Source organism: Falco cherrug, chromosome 5 (assembly GCF_023634085.1).
Source record: "Falco cherrug isolate bFalChe1 chromosome 5, bFalChe1.pri, whole genome shotgun sequence".
Taxonomy (NCBI): domain Eukaryota; kingdom Metazoa; phylum Chordata; class Aves; order Falconiformes; family Falconidae; genus Falco; species Falco cherrug.
Genome location: NC_073701.1, coordinates 16,912,893 through 16,931,893, shown reverse-complemented (window position 1 = coordinate 16,931,893; position 19,001 = coordinate 16,912,893). Strand labels below are relative to the sequence as shown.

General features: G+C 39.6%; 1 protein-coding gene across 3 annotated transcripts in view; it reads right to left on the bottom strand.

The window, feature by feature from the left end:
* ITPR2 (inositol 1,4,5-trisphosphate receptor type 2) overlaps window positions 1-19,001 on the bottom strand; it is a 268,243-nt gene that overhangs the window by 200,933 nt on the left and 48,309 nt on the right. For 2 of the 3 annotated variants that reach the window (XM_055712925.1, XM_055712927.1), the window contains 5 exons: window positions 17,532-17,630; window positions 16,934-17,017; window positions 15,714-15,860; window positions 14,399-14,494; window positions 187-231 (listed from right to left, as the gene is read on the bottom strand). In XM_055712925.1, coding sequence (XP_055568900.1) covers window positions 187-231; window positions 14,399-14,494; window positions 15,714-15,860; window positions 16,934-17,017; window positions 17,532-17,630 — 471 coding nt within the window. The remainder of the gene's footprint in view (window positions 1-186; window positions 232-14,398; window positions 14,495-15,713; window positions 15,861-16,933; window positions 17,018-17,531; window positions 17,631-19,001) is intronic. The other variant, XM_055712926.1, reaches the window with a different exon arrangement.

Sequence of the window (19,001 nt, the reverse complement as noted above, 5' to 3'; positions counted from 1 at the left end):
ACGAGGGAAAACTTTCTGTAACACCAGTTCTGAGCTGCACCCTAGCTTACACAGGGCACAGAAAACAATCCCAGCAGCCGTAACACATAAGTAAAAGGAAAGCTGTGAAGGACTGTCTTATGTTGGGCTGTATTGGGCTCATGATACAGTATTTCCCAGATCATATGCAATATAAATTCCACTTACCGAAGCTTTTCCTTCATTATTACCTTCTGGATAGTGTGGGTTAAGCTGGAAAAGAAAAGAAGTCAAATACTATCTTGATAGCTTTTAGACATTTAGGAACTAGGGGGAGAGTTTGGTTCAGTTCTGTATTATGTATCCATCTTGCAAAAGGACAGTGGAGTATTTAGAAGCAATATGAGAACAAGAGTCTAAGAATTACTGATTCAATTTCTGACTGACTTAACTGGCTATGTCCTCACTTCAAAAAAGTGCATCTTGCAATCAAGCTTGTTAACTCAAGAGAATAATCTCAAACAACCAAAACTAAAAACAATGAAGACAGCACAGATAGTTACTGACCTAAACACAGCAAATTACAGTCACACACACACAGAGCCACTTCCAGCACTGACCTTGAGAAAATATATTGAGATAAAAATTAAAGTGCTTCATGTCTACTGAGATTTTACAGGAAGACAGTGGATTCCCAATAAACACATCTTTGAAACAGGAATGGCAATGCCACTACAGACAAGTGTTTAGTTACCTTGTGGTTCTGTTTAACCATTATTAAGGGGGATAATATTTTCTATGTCATGCCAGGATTATCAAGCCTTAATTAATAACTAAAGTAGCATGAGAAGCTTGAATGAAAGACTATATAATAGTAAGTGTAAAGTATTACTATTTAACAGTGTTGAATAGGATTTTACTTTTGACAGCAAAAATACATAGACTAGAAGATGAGGGATTATGTAGGCAGATATATACTCAAATAAACAAACACACATATGCCCACACATTGGCTGCACATGAAACCTTTCAAGATTTGACTTACATAATGAAAAAATTTTGCCTCAATATTTACCATATTCCCTGACAGAAGATATGCTGTCAAAGCATTGAAAATGCTAAAGTGAAATTATTAGTTATATAAGGTAATTTAGTTCTTAAATAACAAACAATGTATACATCTTACAGATAAGTACAGTTGTTTTCTTGGCTTTGAATTTGGCATTACCAGCGTGCAAGAGTCAGAAGTGAATTACACAGGGCAGGCTGAATGAATTCCAGTAAAACTTTTCAATATCATGTCATCATACATCTAACAACACAGGCTAATAACTAATAACACCCAGACAACTACTGTAAAGAGTTTTTATTAAGTTTATAAGGTTTTTATTAATACTGTGTCATTTATATCCCTTTACCCCCAAAAAAGCCAGCTCTTCTCCACATCATGAGCCTGAAGAAAGGAGGAAAACTTTTAGATATTCCTAGAACTGCTGAAAATACCTTCCCTCTGCATCATGACTTGATGTGCTAACACAGAAATGGCCAGAGGTTTATTGCCCCGTCTTCATCTCAGTATTAGCATTAGCCACTGTGTTACCCTCACAAATCTAATTTAGACAGCCTGCTTTCCTCCCTGCATTGACACCTATTCCAAATTTTGCATTTTGCTCCTCCACGACACTCTCACACAGTCTCCTAGCTCCTGCTCCCACCTACTTCTGTTATACGGCAACAGGAATGGGGTGTGAACGCTGAACAACAGACAACAAGAAGTTATACATACATATATATGTAACTGTTCGGATAGGTTTGGTTTCTTTGTAAGTTCTCACACTTCTTTCAGCATTACATTTGTTCACCTGACACCTCAGAATAATTCTAGTTGCCCATTCTAACAGCCAAGCTGGACTCTGTACCTTTGGTCCTCCATCCAGAACTGAAAAAATTACCAGGCAGTGCTCCTCAGTCACAGCCATACATGTTGGCCTTCCAGCACAGGTGCAGGGAAGGTACAGAAAGGCTAAATTCTACCCTACCTTCAGATTCTGCTGGCTGTAAGCAAGCAAGAAAAAGTTTGAGTCATCTCAGGCTTGACACTAGAATCAGCACCAGAGAGAACTGTGCACTGAGGACTATATCTTCAAACGGGATAAATCTATAGTGTTTCATTTAAGGGCCCCAGTGAATACACTTTTCTACCCAGTATGAATCAGGCCTTGAATTGTGCTATTCTTCAGCTGTTTGCTTTCACCATAATGATGCTTTAAAAAAAAATATAGCAACAGGAAAAACTAGGAAAAACTCTCTCCCACGCCACTTCTTGCCTACTTAGAAATGACTAAACAGATTGCCCTCAAATCTCCAAAATAGTTCACTTGTGGACTGAGGCTGAGGGAGACAGAAGGCTCAAATGAAAAATAAAGTGCATCCTTAATGACGGGTTTTCTTGCCCCACTGTAACAGAAATAATGTAACTAAAAAGTAGTTCTTTACAGAAAGTTTTGAGATGCTGATGTTAAACTGTAAACACAACGGAAGGCAGTTTTAGGGCTGATGTTCACAGCCCCATTTTTGGCTGTGCTGAGCAGCTGCCACTTTCATTTTCATTTCAGCTGAAGTTGTTGGTGCTGAGTATCTCTGAAAATGAGTATTAGCCATTATCCCATACTATATTCTTCGGGTAGAGTGGCATAAATCATGTAGTGCATGTCATATTACACTTGTTCTGAGTCCTTTTCAATATTGAAGTACAGCACAATCAGCTAAGGACACAGTGACAGTCTTAACGCTCCAAAATCTATTGCTTTTTCTGATTTATGTAAGATCGCTTCCATGTTCTTCAGTAAGCCTCCAAAACAAAAGAATCCTTGAAAATAACATTAATAACTTTTTTCCTTGCTGCTAATGAAAGCAAGTAAAATTCTTTGCAGGTGTTTAGTACTAAGAATACTATGCTAAAATGGGCCCTGTTGAAGCTCAGCAGCCTTCAAGCTTTTTTGTGTCATTGGATGTGTTGAATTTGCAATGTTACTGAAATGTAGATGAAATACAGTACTGTATATTTCTATAAAACACCACTGGAAGGTGCATACAGTCAATATGGAGTGAGAACACGATGCATTGTAAACTGCAGAGCTCAAGCAAGTGTGATTGTATAAGTCATTATTGTAATAACTTCGTTAAATGTTTGGGGTTTTTTTTGAGTATATCTGCAACAGCTTCTTTTCCAATGCAGAATAATCCAGAAATTCTAATTCTCTGCTGCTTGTTTTTCAACAAACTTATTTACAGCCATTTTTTACCTTTCCATGCATGGGAGCAAAAAAGGTATCACAAAATGAGAGTTCAGCTGCCTCATGGCTGAAAGATAAACAATATCAAAGACCCTGAAACTCATTCCATGTTATGGCAAGCTCATGAGACTCACCATAACATCCCAACACTCACCCACTACATAAGGCCACACAACCCAACTACCTGAGTAAACGGCAATCGCTATATGGTGGTAAGGGAGGTGGTCTACATCAAGTAACACAGACTGCATTAGTAGAGAACAACTAGGGAAGGACAAAGAAGAATTCACATCAGTGAAGCAGTGAACTGGCCACCTGATAGTAGTTGTGCTTGTCCTTCACTCCACCACCATGCAGAAGGCCAGCTCTGTTGTGGGGATTTTGCATTTGGGCAAGGCTAAGGTGATCAGCTCTCACAGCTCCAATGACAATGATTTATGACACGCAGACACTTCATCTTCTTCAGTTGCTTATACATATGAACCCAGACCCAACTCTACACACCCTCCAGCCTACATAAAATCTCTTCAGCTCCAGAAAATGGGGCTACTGTATCAACTTTTCTCTCACATCACAGCACCATGGAAGACATCACAGTTTTACACGCACAGGCTAACAGTACACAGTGACTTAGGTGCTGCATAAGCTTTTCCTTATGCTAAGGTCCTATCAACAGGGAAGCACCACTGTACCTGCAAATGCAATTTGCACAATATAGTTCACAAGAAGTATCTGGGACCTCAACTTGTCTTGGAATCTAAATCTGCTGGGGAGAAAAGAGCGTGGAAGCAGCCTAGCAGACTCAACAGCGGACAATAAAATTCAGTATCATAAGAAGGCCACAACTACCACACAAAATCATATTTTTAAACATGAAAATCGACTATTTTGGCATTTATAGAAAGACTTGCAACTACAGAGAAGATAATACATCCTTTAAACAAAACTAGCATTTACTTGCACATTTTTGTAAGAAGCCAAATTCCCAACTTGTGATCTGCACAGGGTATCTGAAAGAGCCTGAAGGTCAGGGTCAGCATTGCAAGTGGTCCTCCTGGATGTATAAAAATTGATGGCTCTTAGACAGATTGCAGGCTCAGCCTTTGTACACAGCGGTATGTAAAAAAAGCAGACATATGAATGCATACATATACTAATATACTCATACTGTGGGAGCAGCAGAAAGCCCCCAGTAGAAAGTATGTGTGACAAACACATAATAGAAGCCATCTTTTACAGGTGGAAAACTGAGGTATAGACAAAGTATTTTAACTGTTTCTGGTTAAAGTTATCTGGAATTATCAGGAATCTCATTCCTGAATTTTTGCCTAGCGTCCTCACAATGTGATCATCCTCCTGCAGAGTCTGCACAGCAGGAAGACAACTTTCATCTGTGTGTATTTGTGTGTTACTTCTGGTACTTGGTGCTCAGAGAATGCAAGTGCCCTGGTAATTCTCAAAGGTATTCTGCTAGACTGAGTGCTAGAAGTTCCAGGCTCTGTCATCTCCACTGATGATATTCCTACTGATTAAAGCTAGGCAAAGCTAAATCTTAAAGGTTTTAATACATAAAACTACACAGTGCATAATCTCCTGAGATTTTACAATTGAGCAGAACACTTCTCACTAACATGTTATTCCTGGGTTTAATTTTATTTTTGCATCTTTACTTAGTAAAATATGCTTTACAGTCCAACAACTGTGGACAAACAGTTTGGAATATCTCTTTCATGCTGAATGCTGCTTTCTTAGAGGAATGCATGGAAAGTACCCAAACAGGCTATTTTTGGACACAATTAAGAAGAAGAGAGAGGAGTTTGGGGAAAGAAACACCCATGCTGATTTTAATCAAATTTTGTTGACTAGGTAAAGGATATTTAAAACATCTCATCAAGGAAAGATTTAGATTGCCAAATTTCAGCTAAATGAGCATTTTAACAACTTGGTTAAAACGCACATTTATGAAGTAAACCCTGACAGAGAAAGAATAAAAGGATCTAATTCAACACACATAAACAGTTCCCACTTCATTTGATAACCAGCCTGTTAACACACTGCCTGTCACCCAATCAACAAGGGCAAGTGTTTCAGGAAAAAAAGCCAACACAAAAGAAAAAAAAAAACATTTCTCAAATCTTTTACCTTCATTAGGCTTGCTTTGTTATTTGTTAATGTCATACTGATTAGCTTTCAATAAATCCAAAGGACTTTTGCACAATTTCAAAGACTTTGGTGGTATTCAAAGGACTTTTGCCATTTTATTAACTTGCTGGAGAAAGACTAGCTATGACTCTACCTCGATAAAACCCATTCAATCCTGCCACAGCACCAGCACAAAGTTCCTGATAGTCATCATCTGAGGAAAGTTTAGAAGTCTTTAAAGGTCTTTTATTTCAGGACTGCATTTTTCTGCTGTTTTGCTTTATAAGCCATGTCTTAGCAGATCAGAGGAGTTTCCGGGGAGTGCTGGGAGGCTGATTTTTTTTGTCTGCTTCAGGCCCCCCATGTGGCACAAGGCAGCATGAGGTGGACAGCGACAGCTGTCCCTGCTAGTCCAAAACATGAATAGGAATCAGCTCTGATGCCTGCCTGTCCCAATTATTCACCCTCATCACAAGAAGAAAGGATAGGTCACCTTGATGGCATTTTTAGCTGCTGTGTAAGCAATGGCAGGCCAATGGTTTGGTATGCCTGACTCACCACTGATTTAAAGGTCTCACACCAGCAGCATGAGCTGGAGGCGCCACAACGTGCAGCTCTACATTAGGCCAGGAGGGAGCGGTGACTGGGAAATCCCTTTGCTTCTACTGTGATCAAGGGCAAAGAACCTGACCACCCACCAGCACATGGTGTTCAGTCCCACATGGCCATATCCCATTCTGCAGAGGAAGTCAAAAGAAAGAAAAATGTCTAAGAGACGCTTTAGTCTAACCTGAATGCTGGGCCATAACCTCAGTTATGAGTTATGCGCTTCAGCGGCTCCACGCCAACATGTGCTATGCGAAAAAGCATCCTCATCTCTTCAACTGTTACATTCTAAATATTAATATCCCACATGTCTTTCAGTGGTCCTCCCAGAAATAACTAGGGATGATTGGATCAGACATTATAACATTTCTACTGTTAAAAAAACAAACAGGCACACACACAAAAAAACCCAACAACAATAAAACACAAACAAGGGAACAAGGGAAACCTTCTAAACCTCCAAGCATCAAAAAAAAAGATACACAAATATAATTGAATAAAAGCTTTTCAAATAATCTTGAAATAATAAGCAAAAAAAAATGCATTAAAGAACAGACCACATGTCTACATTTGCTATTTTGGAACACATCAAAATGCAATACAGCAGTTGTCGTATTTTTAATAACAGAAGCAGTCCTTACAATGACTAAATGACAATAAATGCTGCATTAATGGCTTCACACTTCCCTTCCTCCTAAACATGTATACAGACAAGGCTCAAACACAGCCAACTTCAGACAGGACTGAAAAAGCCTAGCTGAACAGAGTCACAGACCACTGCTGCAAAACTAGCTGGCTGGGGGGAAAAAAACCTTCCTCAGAGATCCAGATTTCTGAAGGTATTTGCACACCGACAGATGCAAATGTTGTTCCTAAGTTCCACAAAAGTCAATACAAGTCAGCTCAAGAAGCTTAGCTGCATTCTCAAGATTCTTAAAAACCTTGGAAAAATCTAGCTCTGGGTTTTGCTAAATGGACAGCTTCTAACTCTGTCACATTAAAAAGCCCTATCCAAGTCTGTGGAACAGGTTAGACGGGCTCTGTAAATCAGTAATCCATCCTCCTCCTCCTCCTCTAGTCTCTGTATCTCTTCCATCTCTTCGCACATAGCTGTAAATTATCCTTCATTCCTTATAGAGCTTTAAAACAAAACCACATGCCTCCTATGAGACGTGAAAAACAGAAATAAGGCTTACGGTGTTGAGTTCACCCTGTCACCTTGGCAAGCCCTTTTTCTAACAAGAACCTCTAATCACTGAGACCAACAGACAGAAACTAATCAGAATGCTGTATTAACATTTAATGAAGAGACTGGGAAAAAAAGACTCAAATGGAAGATTTTGAAGCAACCTCCGGGTAAGGAGGTCCCGCAGTATCAACAAATCAAATGTGTGAGCAGATGTGTGAAGGTCTTGGTGGATGCTGCCATCTCCTGGTACCTTCTCCGGTTTGCAAACTGTTACCCTTGAGCAAAACGCACCTGCACATCTCAGTTAAACAAGCCCAGTTTTATCCAGTTACCTGCCATACTGTTTCTAAAGGCAGAAGGAACCACAGAGCATCTACCACTGTGCTCTCCTCCCCTGCATGAGCTGTATGATCAGAGGATAAATAATTTTTTCTGCAAAGGCTTGCTTGCATGTCACCCAAAAAACAAACTCTGGCAAACAGTGGTCCATTTTTGCTTCCTGAACACAGGAGGCCTCTGCCAGTAGTCCAATTTCTAAAAACTGGATATCAAAAGGCCTAAATTATGGCCTTCAAATAGTCAGTCTCAGTTGCATTAATAAAACATCCTATGCAGTACTCCATTTTCCACAGCAGTTTAAGAAGGTGAAAGAAAAGTAAGTCCATAAAACTAAAGAGGAACTGTTTCCCTTTTACATTTTTTTTATCATAGCTAATGCTGAAGATACTATTACTGATACAAATATGTAATCTTTCTTAAAATCTCATTAAGTGCTTTGTTTTGTATTCTCAGGGTAGCAAGTTCCGCTTCTTTACTATGCCCTATTCAGAAGGCAGGGGATAATTATTTTCTATCAATATTAACTCGAACATGTGCTCAACTATATTCACCATTATCCAAATCAAGTGATTATTACAACAGGATTAAATTTATTATGAATAGTATGGCTTTGTAATGACATATATCATACGGCTGGCTAATGTTTTTAATACTGAGACATAACAGAAATCCATTTAAAAGAACATAAACCAAGATTAACAGCAGTTCTCAATTTAAAGTGAGTGATGTACTTAAGCTACTCTGAAAAGAAACTTGGGCAGTTCTGACAGAACTGTGACATAATATGGGAAGAAATGACTCAAGAAAGATGACAGAAATATGAGTAACTTTTATTGGCCGTTGATTCAAGATTTCTCAGCAAGTGGTCTACCCCAGCACAAGGTGAAGTTCAGCTGACAACCCCGCAAGGCAAGGCCTTCAGCAACTCCTGTTAACCCACCCCAGCCGCTCGTGCCCCGGTGCCTCAGCTCAGCAGCCCTGCGTGCAGCACAGACTGTTCCCTCTTCCCTGCACTGTGGAGTCTGTGCTAATACCACCTCAGGGATGGCACACTCTGTCACAGGACCACAACCAGGTACCTGCAGAAACACGACAGTTCTGCAAGCCCATGTTGCCACTGAAGTGCTTTTACCACCAAACTACAGCCTTGGTGAGTTGGACTGGACTTACTGTTCAATTTAGAATATTCATATAATTGTCATTTCATCTCACGTGCATGTAACCCTCTGCTGCTCAGGCCAACTGGCTTCAATCACGCCTACCTTCAAAAGAAGCTCCTTTGAGAATCTAGTGCTAAAATAATGCCAAAGCTGGAAGTATGTTTCACGTGGGACTTTAACAAAAGAGTTTAGAACAGAACTCTGATGGGAGTTTATCCATTTTACAGCTTAAACCCTGCACCTTCACTCTTGCAGAAAGAAGAAAACAAACCCTATAAGAAGGCCAGAGGAGTTTTCCAGTGGGACATGCACTGGGGATGCACATCAGATTGCTGCTTCTGCCCAAAGTAGCTAGCTAGTGCACAGCTTTATCTCTGTGACTTGTCCATCATCAGAATATGTGCTAAAGAGCTTGCCATCCCAACCATCCCGTACAAGCCATTTATGAAGTATATTCCTATGTAGAAGTTAAACGTGTCTGTTGTGGGGGCTTCAGTCCTACAATAGTCAATGTCCAGGGGGTGGTTGCACAAGTGAGAACTGTTAGGGGAAATCCAAACCCACCAGGTCAGTATCTGAGACACCCTTGACCCCTAAAGCACATAGATGTTCATGTTCCACCGACTTCAAAGACAAGGCTACTCCCAAGAGCTTTACTCAATAAGGGTCTTTATATGAACAACAATTTGGTTTAATGAATGAAGCACACTACAATTCAGAAAAAGTATCTTTGGTTCTGCCATTACCTCAGAGCTCATTGCTTCAACCTATTGCATTTGGCCACCCTGTTCTCACTCTTCTCTTTCATCTAGAGGAACTTCAGGGCACAGATTGCCTTTTGGAACAACATCAGTACTCTGCACTAGCTTGGAAGGCACAGTAATAATCTGAAGCTTTGTTTATAGCCACAATTTCAAAGAATCGCAGAAGGTAAGCATTAAGGCTGCCATCTTACCTGCATTACCTTAATTCATTTAGTATAGTATAGTTAATTAAGTGTTAAAGACAATTACCTCAGCAGATTTACTGCCATACCTCAGCCAAGGTATCCAGTAACTCTAGTTTAGTCTATTCAACTAAGTAAAACAGAATTACCACATATTTTTCCTTTCAAATTCTACACTGTGATTATGTATGCGCGCACAATGTTTCACAAGCAGTGTACTGTGGTTCATCTATCGTCTACTGCAATACCTGAGGCTAGCGTGTGATTCGATATTTGTGTATATATATATATTTGTGTGGTTATTTTAGTAATATCAATCTCAACTGAGCAGTTTAATACGAATGACAGACTTATCCTGCATTTCTTGTGTGTGCATATACATATGCATGGGCACACATATTTCTGTTTAATGTCCTCATACAGCAAGCATTAATAGTTTTGGTACAGATTATCCAGTTTAGAAAACACAGAACTGGAGCTGCTGTACACATGGAGAACAATATTAAAGGTGCATGTTCTGGCTCAGTACAATCAATAAGCTGATACTCAGTTCAAAGAGACTTCTATCCGGGTGATTAGAATATTGAAAAAGTTAGGTATATTCATGAGAAAGGCACAGCTGTGTGGTCCCAACCTGCAGCGTTTGAAAGGCTGTTCAAGTAAATTGCAGCTCGCTCACACACACAGATAGATAGATTTGGGTGCATTCTACACATGGTAAAAGCACTGAAAAGACTTTAAAAAAAAAAAAGGAAAGTCTTTGTTACTTTGAGGCATTCCATTTTCACCTAACCTTACAGCCTCTCTTTATAAATATAAAACTTCAGAATAACTTGGGTCATTTTGCTGTAACCAGGGCTAAAAAAAGAACCTTCTACAGAACTTTTTCTAAAAGACTGCTGACTGTGAAGATGAGAATGAAACTTGGCAGCCTGTATCCTAGCTGGTGGCTTAGCGTCTAAATCTCCTGCTAAGGATCTGGCTCAGCTTTTTTGGGTGAAATCAAGCCCTTCTGACACTAACAGCAGAACTCCCACTGCCTCCAAAGAAGAGAATTTCTCTTTCCAATTTTTCAGCTGAGTACTTGGTTCCACTTTTTTAAGTTTTCAATGTTTTAGGAACATCTGAGCCAGTGGCTTCAGGTTTCCAAATGCCAGGCATGTGGCAGACACTAGCACCTATCCAGATCTCTAGTGTCCCAAGTTTTACCACCAAACATGAAACCCTTTCTTCATCATATCCCTCCTGTACCTTAAGTAACTGAGAGCATACATCCATCTGACCTGTCAGACCATGTCCCCAGGACATGCACAGTAATTGGAGAATGACAATGCAGCTATGTGCAGTTAGCAAATGTCTTCCACTGGGTCTCCTTTAGCAGTGAGTCTTTCAGGGTGGCCCACCTTCAGTCCATAGTCTGGTAGCAGGGTCTTGGTTGCTTTATGGTATTAGTGGGTCTTAAAGAACTTCAAAGCATATTAATGAAAAATTAGCCTAAGTAATGCCAGGTGGAAAGAGGATTAAAGGAAGTGGTACTATCTGAGACTGTGTCAGAAGTCAGAGGTATCAGAGGACCCTTAGTCTTTGAAAAGGTAACAAAATCTGGATGATCAATTGTGATTCTTAGGAACATGGAATTTAGAACTTAAGACATCCTGACTTCATTCGCTCAAGTTTGTAAGAATCAGATTTACAAGTACTCACCTATATATTTTTTTTCCTGAACAAATGTATTGCCTCACTTTTTTTTTTTTTTTTAAACTTACTTACTGTAGTATTGAACACCTTTAAGTTTATTAGTTTCAAATTACTCAATTCTCTGGAGCAAGTGTCTTGAATTTTTTTAGTCCCCAGATCATACCCCAGCCTTAACAAGCTGCAGTAGCATCCCTTCACAACATGGCTCAGTAGTGACCCACCGAATCACAAATCAGATTGACCAGTTATATGTGGCACAGGATGCCTCAGAGAAAATGAGGAGGCACAGCACTGCTCACACAAGGTGCAAGCCTAACTGTGGAGGAACAAAAGGAGACACCCAGGTGAAGAACAGTTCTGCTCATTGTCTGAGACTTGACCCATGCAAGATTCCACTGTAAAAGCCTCCATGGTACAAATCAAGCTGATTTATGGAAGGAAGTAAGTAAAAGTAAGTAAGGAAAAAAATGGTTATAAACGGTGATCAATCCTGATTTACAACAGCTCAAAATGTGACAGGAATTATATCATTAGGCAACAACAGAATCATTAAAAGATTCATGAATTTTGTCTATGTATTCATACTCATTATTCCGCTCTAGGTCTCTTTATCATGGAAACTTAAACAAAATCAGGTCATGGCAATGTGCGATGCTGTTGATAATCCATACCATGAGCAATCTTCCTGTGCTGCAAGAGCACAGTTAAGTGTTCACTAAGCTTTGCCCATTTGATTTAAAGTTAGTTCACGCACAGTAGACGCCTGCCTGCCTGTTCATAAATCTTTGACGTGTATGTCTGGCTGGTGTGTTGTGCCTGACACGTGAACTGTGTAAAATATAGTTCACAGGTTTTTATTACAGCGGTACCTTTAATATCTCCACCAGCAGGTATTTTACACTTCATAGATACAGTAGCTAATGCTGCTCTCCAGTCACAGCATATCACCTCTGATCAAACCCAAATGCTCTTCCATGTCTCACTCTACTGTGCCAATTGTACTCTCTGTATTACAAGCCTTCATGATGGGGATTTCCTTTCCAGAGGTAGAAAGGACCTAAGCTCAGGTTCGACATTCAATGCAGTGTGACGCCTCTTCACCTGAAGATTTTTATCCTGAAAATCCCCGAGCAGATTAGGTATGGTGGGAGAAGGAAGCCCATCAGTCAGAATGCCTGATGCCTTTCTTGACCTTCCATCAGACTACCTAGCCTGAATAAAATCTTTCTACTAGGAGCATCTCTCACTGTAAGCAGGGAGGAAAATGAAACCTTCCCTTAGGTGGGAGCACTGGTTTCCTCTTGAAAATTAGCTAATATTAGTTAATAGTAATTACACTATAAAGCCAGCCAGCTTCAGCCAAGCTGAAGTATTGCTGCAGTATGGAGGCGAAAGTGTACAGCAGAGCAGTTAAGGCATGTCGGTCCGCTGCCTCTACAGGGATGATGCTCTTTGCTGCTCAGGCCTATGAGGTTTCTAACTTTCACTGTGAGCTACTGCTAAAACAAATGAAAAGATCCAAATTACATTCAGTCTTAGATAGACAATAATATTAGTATCTGTACTGGTGGTCCACTGTTTGTTTTTACACTGGTTTTGATGTAATTAGAAATACATAAAGGTTTGACAGCTCCTGTTTGCTCTTACTTTGAAATCAGTGCAGGCTGAGACAGGAGCTGGAAAGCGAAATCAGCGGCCTGGTAATACTAAGGAGCTGTCCACACACAGAAGTTGCACTGATGTAAACATAATTCAACTCATTTAGAGCAAGTCTTTTTTCAGGGATTCCCTAATATATAGTGATATATAACTGGCTCTTGTAAATTTTCACACTCATACTTCCAAGCGTAAGTCAAAAGACACAATCCTACACAGACTTAACTAAATCAGTAGAAAAACACCCACTCTTCATTCCATTGATACACCTTGGACACAAACCAGTTCTAACATGGGTTAGATACAAGTTAAAAAGTTCACAGCTTCTTGCAACCAGGGAAAAAACTGAAGACTGTCCCATTTCAGAAACTTGGTATTACCTGCTCTATTCCAGCTGCTTGTCAAGAGCACTGTTTTATTTTAAGGACAATTATGGGTCTTAAACAATATTAAAGCTGCTTTTTGGGGGAGTGGTAACACTATTTTGCCTTAACATGAAGTACCAGATAATAACCAGACAAGTTGGAAAATCTTCCTTCTCCTCTCAGACCTTTTGTTCCACCAAAAGGAGCAAAGACTACCTTAGACTTTTCTTTATTCAAATTTTAGTCAAAAGACAAGAGTGCAACAGCAGAGCACTGTAACCTGCTTATAATCACAATGCACTAGCAGAACACCAATGGTCACAACACCGATACACAAGTTTGTCCTTCCTCAAGTTTCTACGCAACACAGGGATGCCTTGGACCCCACTCTGGCTGGCAGAGATCAATAAATAAACTGAAATCAGCACCATAGAAACATTTTTTCAGGAAGTCTAGAGCCTGTGGGGGAAAAAAAAAGGAATGATAACTCCTCAATTAGAGCAGTTTAGAGTATCTGTTCTACTGCTTGCAAAGAGACTTCTCTGATCAAGCTCAATGATTACTTTGCACTCAATTGCACTCTAAAAGCTTTGCTCTGTATATGGCTGCCTGAGCCAGAAAAGAAGAATATTTGACTGATCACCACCCTAATCCAAAAAACAAGGGCAAATTAGAGAGAGAAATAAATGAATTCAAGGATTTTCAGTGTAAATATGGTAGATATTTAACACTGGTGTTTGCCCTGGCTGCCATGACAACAGCAGATTCAAGATTAAACAACACAGTTGAAATTAAGGTTAGATGCTGTCTTGAACTCACCTACTAGCATTTAGTAGCTCAGAAAATTTTCCTTGCAAGCCCTGGCTATAGCAATACAGCATGACACAGCAATGCACATCCAGTTCTCCCCATTCAGACCTGGTGTGAGATCTTTTCAGAGACCTACATCGTGGACCTACGTACTATGGCAGTTCTGAATTAGCAGGACACGTATAGTTCTTGGTTAGGTAGCACACAACCACTTGTTTAATTCACATTCTTACCTCTGCAGCTAAGTAGTTTCCAGTTGCCAAATGCTTAAATCTAAACAAGCTATTCCACTGTCCTGCCCCACCCCGGCAAGGGTCATGATGGACAACCTAAAAGAAGAAGTACAGATTTTAATCATGGTCCTCAAGATCATACTTAAATCACTGACATTTCCTACAGGTTGTTGCAAATAAATATATGTAAACTACATAATTACGAAGTCTACCACAAACAGGAATTCTGTGCTCACACAACAGATAACAACTAGTTACATTTATTTCTTGCCAGGTGCCACAAAATACTACTGCTATTACTTTCCATGTTCTCATTAATCTACTCCCTGCAAATATGATAAGCCAAATTTTGCTTTAAAGTGACATCATGTGAATCAGGTGCTCAAGAAAGTAAGTGTGGCTGCTCTACACTTACATAGGCACTACTTAAAAGCAAAACTCAAATCTCTCATATTGTTTCACCGCTTACATCAGCTCTATTTTCGACAACATCAGGGGCTTCTGATAAATTTTTGTTCAAGTGATAAAATATCCCAGGTTATTTCTTTTTTCCCCTTGACTGAGCTGTAGGTCATTTACTACCTTCAAACCTAGCAGTTCTGTCTCTGTTAAGGAGTAATCTCAAATATCCACAAGTGCAATATACTCTATTCTATACAGTCTTCACTCAGACAAAAATCAACCTTATGTCTGAGTGAGGAGCTCTGTTCTAAATGCAGTTTGATCAACATGTAAAAACTTTTGGGTGTAGGGTTTACATTACCAGAAGAGCAAGGGTTTGAGACATATCCATTTCCAGTGTTCCTCAGTTAAACAAAAATATATTTGCTAGCCATCTTTTCAAAATCACCCCCATTCAGCAACACCACCTTTATTCAGCCTAACTTTAAACAGATGTTGATGTGCCCTGTTGCAGAAGAATGGACTTGATCACATTTGTGAGATTTCTTGTCAGTGATGAATTTCAATATTCCATATTGCACATGGAGTCAAATATAAACACTCAGAACTCCAGATACATGAGTGTCATTCAGCCGGCTTTGAAAAAATCGCACATTTACATCAAGTCTGGATTTGACTCTTCATCATTTTAGTGCAGGTAAATATAGTAAGAAAACATCCTCTCTCCACACACAGAGCAATAAAGCATCTCTTCAGTGTTCATCCTACACAAACCACTTCATAAAATAATAATAGTTATGGGGAGGTGTATGATGGTATCAAGAGGCTATGAATGATTCATGTTGTGGTAAAGTATTTTTACTGAACCCTGGCCTTTGGGGCCTAAAATATTTATAAAAAGAAAAAATAATACCTCTATTTCCCACAGTGCTTTAGAACTTGTTGCAGAAGTGGCTGACTGACGTAATGTAGTACGAAGAAAAATATGTTGTTTCTTCTCATATTCGTCACAAGTCAGAAACTTCTCTTGCTCTGCATGAAACAGCCTAACAACATCTCCCTAAAGTAACATGAAAAAGAAACATTATTAAGTGGTGCAGCAAAGCTGCTAGACTCATCCTCTATATCTGTACTAGCTCCAGTGATGTCAACATAGCTGATGTGAAGAAAATATTTATTAGTTTCCTATTGTAGAAGCAGCTACCAAGTGCAGAGCACACAATCACGGCACTGAGTCTGGAAATCAAATGAGATAATTCAGTCCTGCAGGATACCCACGCACTTTTGTGAAAACTTGTTCCACAGCACTGCAATGAAGAGTGAGCAACAACTAACCTAAAGGTGATTTTTAATTCTAGCTAACATTACTAAATGGATTTTTTATTTCTAATCTCTCTTAGTATTTACGGAAAGTGAACAGATTTTTCTATCATATTAACTCACGTCTTCTAGTCTGCAACCAAAACCAATGCCCCCTCTCTGTTTTTTTCTGCTAACATCATTTTTGCTTCCTCCTGCCTCTCCCTGAAACATTATCCCTAAAATGAGTTACACATTTCCCTTTCAAATTCTTCCTCAAAAACTGTTGGTACCTTGATACCTGCTGAAAAATAGCCAGTTGATAATGACTTATTAAGGTACAAGTGAGGACAAATTTATTTCTTTAAAATGAAAATGTAAATGATCTCAGGGCATGATCTGGAGGCGTGAAGCTGTGCCATCCCTCAGCATTTAAAGCAACATTGTCTTATTACAGCTATTGTCATCTTTCATGCCCGACTCCCTTCTGCAAGCCTGTTAGACCTGCTTTTAGCACCTTGGCATAAGCTGAAGTGTCACTGCTATTCTGTACAGAGCCCTCATCATTCTGGGTTTGAACTTCATCTTTTCTCATGGACTCAGTTGCCTCTGGGAGTGAAAAGGGGCTGGAAGCTAGTACAATCCGAACAATTTCACTTAGTAAAACAAGAACACAAAGGAAAAATATTCTGGTTGTTGAAGGACAGCAGAGAGGGATTCTCAACAACTCCATAAAGTCCTCATTTCTTTTATTCACCATGTAATATTTCTCTACAGTCAAATATAGCATGATTTTTCAGATTCAAAAAAACAATTAAAGAGAATCATACTTACTCCTTTCAGTACATCATCTCGATAACTACTGAATTTCATGAACAAAGTTATTTTCCAGCTTGTGTTACAGTTGACAGCATTTACCTTTAGGGGGAAGAAAAACAAAACAAAACAACCCCACAATTACAGTCTTAAAGGGTGTTCTTTTCTTTTTGAGACATTCTATTCTTCTAAAAGACCGTACCACATCTAGGGTGGCAGTGGACATGGCTTAGCTACCAATTTTTACCGTTACTAACATGGGTCCTGAAGCTCTCAAGTGTTATTAATAATGATGTTGATGTTGGAGAAGATTCAGTGGGCAAAACACTACTCTGTCTGTTGACAGCCTACCAAAGATGACTGAAAGAGCTGCTGGGAGAGGACTTCCTCCTACATCACTGAGAGCTTCATATACTTAATCAAACCTCACAAAGCTTTTAGCGCCAAGCAGAACTGTGCCAAGAATAAGTATATTACATCTTGGTTTTTTGAGGCCAAGCTGGAACCAATGTTTAATATTGGCATGAGGCTGATGGTGGGTTCTGGTTACCAGTAAAGACCAACATATAATACATGTCAGATCAGCAGTTACCCCTCCTCCCTCCACTGAACTCACCTCTTTGCAGCCCGGGTTATCTAGAAGCTCAATATTGCTGGCATGTAGAGGCTGCCCTGCATTGACTGGCATGAGAACAACTTTATCTCCCACAACAACCTGGAAGTCAGAAATAAAATGCAATTTAGACCTATGTAATTATCCAAAAAAATGAAGTAATGTTACATTTTTAGAAAATGACTCAAACGCATGCTCTAGGAATGGCACTCCGTGAATACATCTGCAGACAATTCACACACCAGCTCTGTTCACCTGTGCCTCTGCAATTGCCTGGGTTCAAGATTTCACATTAATGAATCCTCACATTCTCAGTAAGCATGTCACCTGGTTCAGCAAAAACTCGAGATCATGAAATAGATACGAACCTACAAATTCCAAGAGCAGTGCAGTTAATCTAAAAGTTACATTAACTCCTCTTTATCCCATATATACTGCCAGCCAAAAGGCAGAGAAAGCTTAGAAAATAATCTGTAGTCGGAGAGCAAGACTCTTTTTCCCTCCCTTGCTGCCAGCCAACCTTCTCCCATCAACGTGTCTTTCATTACACAAAAGCCATAAAAATTTGCCTGTGACAAGATTTCTTTAGCTCAGTGACTCCCCAGCTCTGTGGGCCATCTTCTGGCAAATGTCATGACAGGCTCAGGAGTTCTGTAATTTAGACTGTATGACTGCAATCTGGAAAGGAACATAAATCACTGGGACTTCAGAGAGGCAAATATACTCCGTCCCCTCTGCTCTTACTCCCTAAATGGTGTTTGGAGCTCAGCACAGGCAGCAGGTACAGCAGCTGAGAGATCTTCTCTCAGAGGAATTCCTAGCTGACTCCCCGCAAGCAGATTCCCATGCCCTTGCAATTCATTACCTATATAGATGGGGAAAAACAATATATGAAAATATCTTTGACCTAAAAAGTGCTTGAGACATGCATATGGAAAATTCAGTTCATACCAGGGCTGGGGGCAAGGATAATTAAAATAAAGTTTAAAATTGGCACACACACATATGAAGACAAGTGGCTACATGTGATTTTTGTTACACGAAATGCTGCACAAGCCATGCTTTCTTTTGGAACACAAATAAACAGAAATGCTTTCTGCATTGATTAGCACATTTTCTATGAAAAAGCAAAGCCCAATTCAGCCTCGCGTAACTTCAACGCAGGTGAATTTGGCCCACTTACTGCAGAGGTGAAAAAGAAGATTGTCGGTTCTTTACCAACACAGCTAAAATAAACATTAGATAAGACAGTGTCATCATGCTCAGACTACACATAGAAATCCTATTTGATCCATGTAGTGAGAAAAAGTTCACTCATGGAACCAAAATAATGACAAGATACCTTTAAGGTACATTACCATTACTTATGCAATACATTCCTGCATGCCATGCTTCACACAGACATTACTTACAGCCCATTTTAAGAAGTTATGACCAGACAACTCATTAATCAAAAACCATCAGGTTTGCATC